At 51.1% G+C, this 13,254-nt stretch overlaps 1 protein-coding gene across 1 annotated transcript in view; it reads left to right on the top strand.

The window, feature by feature from the left end:
- Positions 1-1,395: 1,395 nt before the first annotated feature.
- The window catches only part of VWF (von Willebrand factor), a 135,488-nt gene continuing 123,629 nt past the window's right edge, over positions 1,396-13,254 (top strand). Inside the window, exons 1-3 of the mRNA XM_047739853.1 lie at positions 1,396-1,564; positions 2,740-2,794; positions 4,270-4,434. Coding sequence (XP_047595809.1) covers positions 2,740-2,794; positions 4,270-4,434 — 220 coding nt within the window. The 5' untranslated portion in view covers positions 1,396-1,564. The remainder of the gene's footprint in view (positions 1,565-2,739; positions 2,795-4,269; positions 4,435-13,254) is intronic.

The following is a 13,254-nucleotide window of genomic DNA, read 5'->3' as shown; positions in this document are numbered from 1 at the left end:
TGTATGTGCTATACATATGTATATGGTGTACATGCATGGTGTGTATGTATGTGGTATGAGTGTATATGTGTGGTGTGTATGATGTGTATGTGCATACTGTGTGTGCTTGTCTGGTGTGGGTAGTATATGTGGTATGCATGTGATGTTGGATGTGTGTATGTGTGTATGTGCGGTGTGGTGTGTGTATGTGTGCGTATGTGATATGTGTATATGTGGTGTGTGTGTTTGTATGTGCATGTGGGGTATATCTGCATATTGTGTGTGTATGTGGTATGTGTGCATATGGTATATGTGTGTGTTGTATGTGTATATGGCATGTGTGCATATGAGGTATATGTGGTGTGTGTGTGGTATGTGTTAGGTATGTGTATGTGCATGTGGAATGTGTGTTGTGTGTCAGGTGTGTGATGTGTGTGTATGGTGCATTTATGTGCATGTGGTGGTGTGTGTGGTATGGATAGTGTATGTGATGTGTATGTGATGTGTGGGTATGTGTGTGGTATATGTGTTGTGTGTGTATTGTGTAGGTGGTGTGCATGTGTGGTGTGTGTATGTGCTATGTGTATATGTGGTATATATTGTGTGTGTATGTGCATGTGGGGTATGTGTATGTGATATGTGTGTGTATGCTGTGTGTATGTGCACGTGGGGTATGTGTTGTGTGTTGTGTGTGTGTGTTGTGTGTGTGTGTTGTGTGTGTGTGTGTGTGTGTGTGTGTGTGTGTGGTGTATGAGGTCAGGGACATATCAGTCACCAGCAGTGGGAGGAAGAGTCTCCGGGGGGGAGGACGAGAATGAAAGGGCCCCGGCCATCATTTTACAAAGACCTGGGCTCGGGAGCAGGCCCTTCATCTAACAGGTCTGTGAATGCTAGCCCCGACTCAAAGGGCCTGTTTTTGTCCAGGCCAGGACTGCATCATTCATACCTTAACATGGACAGGAAGCATCCGTTCTCTTCTTTTGCCAAACACAGTGGCTGATTTGGCTCAGGTCGAGGTGTTTTTCCAAACTTCCCCGGCATCTGGCCTTGGCCGCCGGATCCAGAGGCTGTGTTCATCAGGTCTGGACTCTTCCCTGGCCTGGACCAGCCTGCTGGGGGACAGCCAGCATTCCTGGTCATCACGTCTGTGTGGAGCCCTCCGTGCAGGGAGGACCAGGGATGGGGTGAGGGGTTGTGGGGAGGGGAAGGCAGCTCATTATGGCAGCTGTCCGAGGTCTCCCACCGAACTCTTCAAAGCCTTATCGGCTTGGAGGTATTTCTAATACCATTTCCGCTCATTGTTCCCTTGTGGTAATTAACAGGAGGCCAATCCCCTGCTGGGGCAGCTCTCCGCTATTGTGGTGGGAAGGGAGGGGGGTTGGTGGACGTCACAACTTGGCCTTTATCTCCCCCTGGCTGTGGTAGTGCAGCCCCTGGGTCACTTAGCAGCAAGACAGCCCAGAGCTGCAGCAGTGCCTTCAGCCTTGGCTGCCCCGGAGCATGGCCTAGGCGGGCGGCACCTGTCGTGCGACGCTGAGCTTCCCAACGGACCTGGGGATAACTGTACCCCCGCTTGCAGGAAAAGGTCTGGTCTTTTGGGGGCAGGGCTGAATCAGTTCAGGGAGGAAGATCAGGACCGGTCCCAGCCCCTGGGGGAGGGGAGGTCCTCTGTTCCGGGGCTAGAAGGGCTTGCTGGGAGGGTGACTCAAAGCCAGGGACCATCCAATGGCCTGCTCTCCATTGTCGCTAGGGAGTCCTGTGGCCGCCTCTGTTCACGCCTGACTTTATTGCATGTAACATACGACGAGGCGAGCCTGGAGTGAGTTTTGTGCTTACCTCTGGCTGTGTTCTGGGAGCAGCTTGATGACCTGAGTGTTGGGAGCTTGTAGAGGGTCACCTGCTCTGAGACCAAGACGTGGCTCTAGCAGACGCTGAAGTGTCCCTCCTGCAGATGCATGACAGATTGGGCTTGTCTCTCCTGGGTTGGACGAGGCACTGGGCAGGAAAGGTGTCACCCCCAGCAAATCTCAGGTGATAGATTCTGTACCTATTTAATAATGTTTTCAAGAGGAGAGCGGCTGTGAGTGTTTGGGGTGCGCTCTGCGGCCAGAGTCAATGGTCTCTTTCTGGGGGGAGGCACACTATGGGGAGCCTTGCCCGGACCTGGGGCTATTAGACTGCTGTCCATTCATCAGCTCATTGCCTGAGCAGCTTCTGGGGGCTGGCACCCTGCCAGGTGCTCAGGCTATCATGCTGGGGATGGACCAGCAAATGTGGTTGTCGAGCATTCTCGACATCTGGGGTCTGTGGTAGGAACAGAAGCATTAAATAGTTCTTTCTCCCCAGTTTGCTGTCGGGTGTGGAAGGATGGAGAGGCAGGGGTGATTAGATGCATGTCAGCTGCTGGCTGGTGCAGGAGTGCCGGGTAACGAGAGGCCAGGCAGTCCTGGGGGCATATGGACCAGAGGCAGAGCTTTTGTCCTCTGCCTGGGCTCTGTGATGGCTGTTTGGGGAAGGGCGCCTGGGGTCTGGCTCACAGTGATTGCTACTCTTGGGCCTGGGCCTGGCTGGGACCTTTTTTTTTTGGAGACCAGCGCTCCATGTTAGAGACAAACAGGGGCCAGTGAGGATCCATCTTTTCTCTTGCTTTAAAAAAAAAAAAAAAAAATGTTTTTCCCACTTTGCACATGGACTGTAGTGCATACCAGTGGCTATCTGTGAGGCCAGTGATCAGTGATCATTTCTCCTGCCTCTCTGCAGATGATTCCTGCCAGACTTGTGAGGGTGCTGCTGGCTCTGGCCCTCACCTTGCCAGGTAGGTATCAAACTGCTTCCATTCTTTACTCCTGTCTCAGGTCATTTGGAAAAACTCTCTTTGAGAAATCAGCAGGTGTGTCTGGAGCTCACCTGTGCGCCCAGGCCCGTGTCAGGCATGTGTTGGGCCTGCCAGAGTCACTAGTTCATTCCTCTGGTGAAGCTTCTTCAGAGCCCTGTGCCCCTGACCTGTATTCCTCAAGGAGCAGGTGCCTGCAAATGCCAGTCTGATTGGACAGTTAAGAAGCACAAGGGCCACACAGGACAGTCCTCTGCAGTGGGGTTGCAGGATGGGGAAGAAGGAATCCAAGAATTGGGTAGAGACTGCAGAGGTCATCTAGTTGAACCACTCAGAGTACAGACAAAGGGACTGAGGGTCAGAGAGGAAAAACAAATGCTCCAAAGTCACATAAAGCAGAGATCGGAGGTCAGTTCTCCTAGGTGCCAGGAGACCTCTTTCACTGGATTACACTGCCTTTCTTCCCTTGCTGAGTCTGGGAATGGCAAGAGGGACTGTTTTCTGACCTTGACTTGTCCTCACTTAGACCACTCAGGCCAGCAGCATCCAGCCTGCTGCTCACAGTGTAGTCTGGGGAAGAAATGTACATTTTTCATACCCTCTACATCTTCCTTCTAGGTGGGTCCTGTGCCAGTGGACCCAGGCAACTAGAAATTTCCTACTGCCCCATCTGACCACACACACACATACACACACACACACACACAGCCACACACTGGGAAGGTGGCAGAAGGGTCTCCTAGGAGTTAGCATATGGTCCTAGAGGAGCTAAGGCTTCATAGATTCTGTGTGTTGGACACACAGGCTAATTTGTTTCAATGTACACTGTTCAAAATATACCAGTAGATTAATGCATAAAGGTGCTCATTACAATCTACTTATATGTTAAGAATAAAAAAAATGCTAAGAACCTAATAGTAGGGGCTTATACTGTATACATTCAGATGCAAAATATAGTCACTATAAATCATGTTTTGCAAGTATACACAATGGTATGGTAAATTCTTTATAATACCTGAAGAAATAGACACGTTATAAACAGTTTGTATAGGATGATCACAAATTCGTAAAAAATCTCTAATTGTATAAATGTTGTGAAATACAACTGAAAGATAAAACTGAAATGTTGACTCTAATTACTGTTGAATGTTGGTTACAGGTGATTTTACCCTGTTTATATTTTTCTTCTGTATTCTCCAAATTTTCTCTGATAAGCATGCATTACATTTTAAATCAGTGAGGAAACGTCATTCAAACAAACAGATATCCTGAAAAGCTGTTCCTCGAGCATTGCTGTGAGTCCTGGGTCATTCTTGAGGGCCAAACGCAACAACCGGAGTCTTGTTTAGGAAGGAATGTGCTTCCCTAATTTTTATCAGGCACAGCCTCATTTCCACGAGGCTGAAGTGGTTTGGGCTGATGGTCCCAGCTTGCTCACCTGTGGTCTCTCCCTCCAGGGACACTTTGCACAAAAGGGACTGTCGGCAGGTCCCCGCTGGCCCGATGCAGCCTCTTTGGAGACGACTTCATCAGCACCTTTGATGAGAGCATGTACAGTTTTGCAGGAGATTGTAGTTACCTCCTGGCTGGAGACTGCCAGAAACACTCCTTCTCGATTATCGGTGAGTCTGGGGCACTGAAGGGAGGGGTTCAGAGCAGGTACTAGCTAAGCTCAACCCCAGTGCGGGGAGGGGGGGTGTTGCGAGGATAGTCTTATGTCGGTGCCTGAGCTTTGCAGATTCCTGACGAAGCATGGATGGCAATGGCCTTTCCATGACCAAGAGCTTCCCATAGCTATCCCCCCGACCCCCATCCCACCCCCCGCAACCTACATCTCTCTCTCTCTTGGGAGCCTGGTGGGGTGGAGAGAGTCTTCCTGCTTTTCCAGTGGTTGTGTGCATTGCTCTGGGTCCAAGCAGCACTCTGGGAGCTCCAAAACATCAGGAGAAGTGAACCAGGAGATGCTGTGTAACTCCCAGAGCTCCTGGCGGAGGGGAGGGGCCGTTGCTATGTTCACAGCGGAATTTGGGGTGCCTGGCTGATGTTGAGTCCCTCGTGTGCTCCTGGAGGAGTGCTGGTACTTGGCCCCTGTTAGGTCTGCTGCACCCCACAGCGGCTCTGAGATGTGCATCCAGGTGCAGCCACCCCTGATTCACACATGAAGAGCTGAGCCCAGGGAGGGGGTATGATCCTTCCAAGGGTTGACAGTTAAGGAAAGGTCAAGCTGGATTTGAATCCTGGCCTTGTCCGGATGCGGAACATTCCTCTGTACTAGAGAGGTAGCTCCCTGGGGTGGGGGGAGCGGGGTTGGAGGCGGTGATGGGAGCTTGTGGTTCGGCGACCCTAAGAATGAATCAGATGTGTGCGATAGGTGAGCGGGATGCTATAAAACTCGCAGCGACGGGGTCTGCAGCCTCAGGGAGATGGCGTGGCAATGGACAGACCCACACTGTTAAAGCACAGATTTCATGACACTTGGTAAATAAAGATAGTTAGGAAGGCTTTGTTCAAGAGGGACCACTGCCATGGGTTGGGGAGAGAGTTGCAATAGGGGAGAGACATGGGGCTTCACACCAAGTATCATAAGGCCAAGTGGGGATTCACAGCCAAGGAGCTGGGCGGGGGTCAGGGGATGGAAAACTACCTCGGGGAGCACATCAGGGATAACATCTGGCTAAGCCCACTCGACAGGGTTCTTGCTGAAGGCAGGCTGGGGCGATAAGACATTGAGGGAGGGGTGTGAGGAGTTGGTCAGATATTAAAGATGGGGGATTTTCGATTAACCGACCCCGCAAGATTCTTGCCAAACTGAACTAATCAGACCAAGGACAGAGCCTGAGGTGGGGGCTTAATTGAGAGGAGCCTGATTCAGGTTTGGTCAGGGAGAGATTTGGTCAACACCCAGACCCTTCTCGAGATGCAGGCCCTGCCTCTGCTGGAAAGCCTGTCTCAGTTCGACTTCAGTGGGCTGAGTTTCTCTGGGCCACCACCTTCCCTTCTCCCCTGTGAGCCCCCCCAGGGGCAAGGACCGTGTCTCTCTCATCTTTGTCTCCTGGTGTGTGGCTCACTGGGGTCTCTGGCAGCATTGAAGGTGGGGAGGTCAGTGTGGCCGGCACAGTCGTTCTCGAACAACCTACCTCAGGATCGCTGGGAGGGCTGCTTAGAAACAGGTTGCTGGGTTCCATCGTCAGTGTTTCTGGGTCTGTGCATCTGGAGGGGGCCCTGCAAGGCTCATTTCTAGCAAGTTCCCAGGTGCTGCTGCGGCTGCTGGTTTGGGGATCAAACTTTGAGAAGCATGGGACTGGGGAGTAGTGGGCAGTAAGGCTTGGTCATGGGGTGAGGCTGACATCCTGAGGGGGGAGTTTATGTCCTGACTCAGCAGCACTGAGGAGCTAGTGTAGATGCATTGTGCAGCTGGAAGGATGAAGAGGGAATTGCTACTTAGCCAAAACAGTCCAGAAAGGGAAAAAGGCAGGAGTAGGGTGGTCTTGGCCGTGATAAAAAGGCCGGGGTTGAAAAGGACCGCAGACATCCCCAGCCACCTGACAAATGGAGGAAGCCTTTCTGAACATTGAACTTGGGGATCCCTCTTGCTTCAGAAGCAGCAGCTGGGGAGAGACTTGGGAGAGTAGTTGCAGAGAAAAAGTACCCCTGACCTTCCCCTAGAGGCTGAAGGCTGAGGACCTCCTCCCTCAGGCAGCCCCAATGTTTATTTTAAGTGGATTTCTCTACCTGAAAAAGCACAGTGCATTGACGACAACATGGAAGGAGCTTGGGGGCATTCTGCTAAATGAAATAAGTCTGTCAGAGAGGGACAAATACTGGATGATCTCACTTCCATGGGGAATCTAAAAAAGAAAAGAAAAAAAAAGCCAAAAAAAACCAAACCCCAAACTCTTAGAAAAGAGATCAGATTTGTGGTTATCAGAGGCAGGTGGTAGGGAGAGGGGGTATTGGAGGCAGGTGGTCACAAAGTACAAACTTCCATGTATAAGACAGATAAGTCCTAAAGATGGGCTGTACGACAAGGTGACTCCAGCTAACACTGCTGTATGGTGTGCTTGACAGTTGCTAAGAGAGCAGGGTTAAGGGTTAAGGGTTCTCATCACAAGGCAAAAACCATTTCTCTCTTTTTTGTCTTGCTTCTCAATGAAAAAACCCATAGTGGCCTCTTGTATTTCCATAAAAAACCCAAAAGTTACCAGAGAGAATATCCAAGATTTTTTTTAAATCAAACTTTATATTTTAAGCTAATTATTGATTCACATGCAGTTGTAAAAAAAAAAAAATACAAATCTGTGTACCCTTTACCCAGTTTCCCTCAATTGGTAACATTGTACAAAACTATCCACAACTATCCCGACCAGGAAATTGACATTGAAACCATCCACTGATCTTTCTATGTGTACTCAGTTGTATGCCTCTTAAAAAATCATAGTGGGGTTCCATATAGACCTCCTGCCCAAGAACCCCTCCCTAAGATGACTCTGGGGTGTCAGTGGGAATAAACGTTTAGGAATGCTGGGAGAAAGATTTTGAAAGAAGAAAGAGTGACACGCTCTCTGCTGTATGGCCTTGGGCTTCAGGGGACTTTCCAGTTTGGGGGATCCTACGGAGACCCTAGGGATTGCTGTCTTGACTCCCGGGTGTGGACTCCTTACCCTGGAGGTGGATTTGAAACATGTGTAAAGAAATCTTGGGGCCAATCACAGAGTGCATCTTCTGGGCTCAGGGAGGCCAGCATCATGTTGGACAAGTCCCCGTCCCCCACTGATACCCCACTCCAGACCCCTCCCCACTCAGGGCTGGCCTCATATGCAGGCAGGGGACTCAGGCTGTTACTGTTGCCTCCTCCAGGAAGCCCCCGACCACGCTGGCAATATCCAGCCCTGGGCTCATCCACTTGGGGGGCTGGTTGTTTTCCATCCCCCATCATGACGTGGCTCTGCCCCCAGCATGAAAGGGAAGTGTAGAAAGAGCCACAATTGTGGCTAGAAAGCAGCGTGCTTGTCTGGGCTCCCCCCTGTTCACAGAGTGTTCTTAGGGAAGTGCGCTGGTGCCCCCGTTGCCCCTTCCTCATCTTTAAGATGGGGACAGCATGAGGATTGAGGGAGAGAAATCAATGACAGGTGTGCAGGATTACCCCCATCTTCATGGTTGAAAGCAGCCCCTTAACACAGGGTGTCCACTTGTTGGGCACAAACGTGGTAGGGCCATGGGGGCAGTCTCTGTCAAGGTCAGGGGAGCATTAGTCCATCCTTGGGTTTGTGCCCAAGGGCTGGCCTTTCTGCTCATCCTTTTCAGGCTTTCAGGGGCCAAGGAGAAACAGCAGGGCTGTGTTAGGCCTCTCTGTTTCAAAGCAATTCAGTGGGACGCCCCACTTCCCACCTCCCACCGTACCCCCACTGGGTTGTTGTTCTTATATACAACTTGTCAGGGGGCAGTTTTCTGGCAGGTAGTTGGCCTAAAGCAGCCTATGGGTTCATCACACTTTTTTTTTTTTTTTTAAGATTTTATGTATTTCTTTATTTGAGAGAGTGTCCTTGCACGAGTAGGGGGAGGAGCAGACACCCCGCTGAGTGCTGCTTCCTCGGGAGCCAAGACATGGGGTCAGGCATGCTTGGACATGGCAGTTCCAGTTTCCACGTGCATGCCCGTATCCCCTCCCACACACCTCTGCCCCATTGTTCTCCAATGACATCCTGTTTCCTTGCTTCCAAACCACAAATTCCCATACCTCTCAAGTGCCTGTGGACCTTGTTCATATCCTGGGTAAAGTGTTTATGTCTGAGCATGAAGGACCACCTAGTGCAAAGGGCGGGGGGGCCTGTCCTCAATCCTGGCTCTTGGTCAGGCCGGTCCAGCAGGCTGGAGCTATGGGTCTCCTGGCCCACTGGCACAGGGACGAGGGAGCGAGGCCCCTGGAGTCCAGGAGCCCCCTGCTCAGAGAGACCACTCTTCCTCCGGCAGGCTGAGGGATCCGGTTCCCATGCTGGCCCAGAGAGAGCTGTAGACTGACAACGCACCCTGTACTGAGTCACTTAACCCCGGGCGAGCCTTAGTTTCCACATCAGTAAATGGCGCTATTAGACCGGACCCCCATTTCTCAGGGTTTGGAAGATGATCACCTTCATGAGAGTCACGGGAGCGGAGGTGGAGTGTGTGTTAGAAATGCGTCCTAGTGAGTTTTACATTCTAAGGTCCAGGAAGGCACCCCGACCTGACGGATTCCAGCTGCCAGCTTGCTCCCCAGCAGGCTTCCTGCTCCAACATGGGGCTGGAGGCCCTTGTTCCCTCACATAGCCTCCTCCGACACTGAGTTCAAGAGGCCAGGTGAGAGACAGAGCCATGGGGGAGGACGTCCCTGGTTTGCTTTGGCCCCTCACAGGGGATGGCCAGCCCATCTTCTCCCCGTGGCCATAGGAAGTTGCCCCCCGCTGTGCATCTGTGGAGTGTGGGAGTCCCCCCTGGGCTTACCGGCAATTTTTAACGGCTCATCTTCCTCATAGCTGCCCATTGGATTCACCCTGAGTTCTGCAGGGAGGGAAGGAAGCAAATAAAGATAAGGCTAATCTGGAGTTCTCTCCCGCATTAGTGGTTATGTGAATCCAGAGTGCCGAGATGTCCCGTTAGGCAACTTTATGTTTGGAAAGGTGATATAGCCTTGGAATCAGAAAACCTGTGGATGGGCTCTGCCTAACGTTAACAGCATAAACCAATGGTTCTCAACCTGGGTGATTTTCTCCCAGAGGACATTTGGCAGTATCTGGAGACATTTTGGATTGTCACAACTTGGGGATGGATGCTACTGGCATCGAGGGGGTGGGGGGTCAGGGGTCCTGCTAACTACCCTAGGATATGCTAGAAGGCCCCCACGACAAAGAAGTGTCTGGGGACAGCTGGGTGGCTCAGTCATGATCCCAGGGTCCTGGGATCGAGTCCCGCATCAGGCTCCCCACGCAGCGGGGAGTCTGTTTCTCCCTCTCCTTCTGCCCCTCTTTGCATTGCTCATGCTCTGTCTCTCTCTCCCCCTCAAATAAATAAAAAGATCTTAAAAAAAAAAAAAAAGAAGTGCTTGGTCCCAAATGTCCGTATTGCTGGTGTGGACAAACCATGTTGTAAACTCAGGCTTCGTCTTCTCTACCTATGAAGTGGAGTCAGTCTGGATCAGTGTTTTTCAAACCAAGTCATAACGTATGGATTTAAAAGTAATGGGTGTAACCAGCATTTAAAGAAATGATATAGAAGAGAATAGAAAACCTTAGAAGGTGTCAGAGTGCATGGCACATGGGAAGGGTAAGTGACGGGAAGTATGTGAGTGTGTGCGTACAGCCTCATGAAGTCAACTGTGTTTTTACTCTGCTTTTGGGCAAAAACATCTTAAAGCTACCTGTTTAGGCCACCCGCAAGGGGCTTCTTGTTGCCATGGTGTTTTTCTTTCTCTCTCTCTCTCCCTTTTTAAGATTTTTATTTTTAAGTAAACTCTACACCCAGCATGGGGCTTGAACCCACAACCTTGAGATCAAGAGTCACATGCTCTCATGACTGAGCCAGCCAGGTGCCCCCATAGTGTGCTTTTCTGTACTGAAGTCTTCAGGACACACTTTCAAAAATCTCCTTGCTGCCTCCCCCGCTTTGGGTATGGAGTGATCTGCTCCTCAGATGTCCAGTGTCAGAAATCCCACAGACTCCTCGAAGTTCAGCCTCACCGAGTGTCCCAATCCCCGCGCCCCCCAGGCCCCCGGACAAGTGAAGACCCTGGGCAGCCACCTCCACCTCCCCTGACAGGGCGCTGCCTCACCCAGTCTCCGCTCAGCGGGTGTTCCCTGCCTTCCCAATGCCTACCCGCCCTCCAACAATATGCTCCCTAGCAGCCTTGTTCTCCAGAGCCCTTTTGAATCCCCATGAGAGGGCAGGAGATTCTACAGGGAGAGGCACACAGGGATTCCTCTCCTTTCCAGGAACAAGATGCCTTTGGCTCAGGGGCAACATGCTGGTTGAATCACTCAGTGAGGCAGGGGCAAGACCACCCATCTATCTGCTCCGTGACACTGGGCATGATGACAGGGAAAGTCATACTGATGGGGAGCCAGGTTCTGTGGTCATACAGGACCCAGAGCCCCCGACTTCTTGGGCTCATCATCCACCCTTTCCCACAGGCATGTGGTGAATGGAGCTGTGACTGGGTGGGCTAAGCTCCAGAACAGGCCCAGGAAGGGAGCTGCAAAGGCCCAGGGGCCAGAAGGCTCTGGGGAGGGACCGCCAACTGGAGGTGGTCTCCAGGCTGTTCCATTTGCTTGTTTTTTTCAAAATTTTACTGCAAAAATGTCCAACCATTTAGAAACATTGAAAGAATAAGACAGAGAGGGGCACCTGGGTGGCTCAGTCGTTGTGTGTCTCCCTTCCACTCAGGTCATGATCCCCAGGTCCTGGGATCAAGCCCTGCATTGGACTCCCTGCTCAGCAGAGAGCCTGCTTCTCCCTCTCCCACTCCCCCTGCTTGTGTTGCTGGTCTTGCTGTCTCTCTTTCTGTCAAATAAATAAATAATCTTAAAAAAGAAAAGAAAAGAAAAGAAAATAACACCCATATGCCCAGCACTCAGATTCTACCATTAACGTTTAACTCTATTTGTCCGATCACCTATCTCTGCGGTTGTGTTTATTTTTCTTTGCCTAATTTCTTGCTGTCAGAAAGTTTGCTTAACTGTTTATAAAGATTTGCTTGCTGCAAAACTGTTCTAAGTGAAAATGCAGAGCAGGCAAATCTCCTCAGGCAAACAGGACAAAAACCCCTTTACTGTGGTTAGCATCTCATTTTCCTCCTGACTGTGTCGGTCTGGAGCTCCGCAGACTGTGGTTTGTGGGCTGCGGCTGGTCTGGGGGCTTTTCCTGGGGGCCCCTGAGCTGCTAAGGATGGATCGTCTAGGAATCGAGTCTTAGAATGGGCCAGTTATTTACCTGTGACTCCCTCACTGAAATCTCACCAGAAACGACTGTATTTTCTGGTTGGCGCGTGTGGGGTGTGTGCGCATGCGCGCGCCATAGCTCATCGCTGTCCTCCAGCAGCTCTGTCCAGCTCAGGCCTCAGCTGGGGAACTCCTCCTCTCTGAGGTCAGTGGCCCAAACCGTGGCAGCAGTACCCATGCGAGCAAACCTTCACGTCTCCTGTACTTAGTTCCACATTTTTTTTTTTTTTTAAGATTTTATTCATTTATTTGAGAGAGAGCAAGAGCAGGTGGGAGGGTAGTATAGAGGGAGAAGCAGACTCCCTGCTGAACAAGGGCCCTACACGGGACTTGATCCCAGGACGCTGGGATCATGACTGGAGCTGAAGGCAGCTGCTTAACCAACTGAGCCACCCAGGCACCTCAGTTCCACACACATTCTTGCCTCTTCTTTTGCTGAGCGTCTGGAGCCCACACTCTTCTAGGAGAGGGACTGTTTCCTCATTTCCAAGGTTAACTTCTTCGCCTGGGTCCTTTGCCCTATTTCTGCAGGTTCCCTCAGACACTGAACCCCATCTTCAACCCCCTTTTCTCCAGCATCTTCCATCTCTGTGTGCACTGCTGCCCTTCCTCTTTCTTATTTTCAGCAACTTCCCGGTCTCCAAGGCTGGAGACCCAGCCTCCGCATTGTCCCTTCTGGCTCCTTCACCTCCGTGGCCAGTTGGTAATCTTCGAAGACCCCCAGTTCTCAGGGCCTCGTGGTGGGATTAATCTCCATGGTGGTGGGGCCACTGGGGCTCCTGCTTGTTCTCCTGCTCTCAGGTCACTGCCCCCACCCTGTCCTCTGGGTGGCCCCTCACAAATGGAACCCTTGTTCAGAGACGATTGTCTCATGTGTTTGTCTAGTCACACATCTCTCTTGGCAGTATCGATCATTTATCTCCTCCTTCCTGAGATTCCCAGGAGGAGTGAGGCACTTCACCAGCAGGAGTTCTAAATGTCTCTCAGAGCATCACATTCAGTAAACTGAGACAGAACTCATGAATCTCTGTTTTTTTTTTTTTAAGATTATTTATTTATTTGTCAGAGACGGGGAGATCACAAGCAGGGGGAGCAGCAGAGGGAGAGAGAGAAGCAGACTCCCTGCTGAGCAGGGAGCCTGATGCGGGACTCGATTCCAGGACCCTGGGATCATGACTTGAACCGAAGGCAGACATTTAACCCGCTGAGCTGCCCCAGCATCCCATGAGTCTCCATTTAAAACAAAGAGCCCAGGGATTCTGATTTGGGCTGTCCTATGAGAACAATTTATATAACTCTATCCTAGGGTACCTGTTACAGATAACTCACAATGTGGCTTTTATTTGCCTCCTTACAGTATGGTCAATTACTGCCTGCTTATTTTACTTAGATGATAAGCTCCAGGGACGCCTGGGTGGCTCAGTCGGCTAAGTGTCTGCTTCGGCTCAGGTCATGATCCAGGGTCCTGAGATCAAG

The sequence above is a fragment of the Lutra lutra genome, chromosome 8, assembly GCF_902655055.1.
Source record: "Lutra lutra chromosome 8, mLutLut1.2, whole genome shotgun sequence".
NCBI classification, from domain to species: Eukaryota; Metazoa; Chordata; class Mammalia; order Carnivora; family Mustelidae; genus Lutra; species Lutra lutra.
Note: the sequence above shows the minus strand (reverse complement) of the source record. Positions and strands in the feature narration are given on the sequence as shown.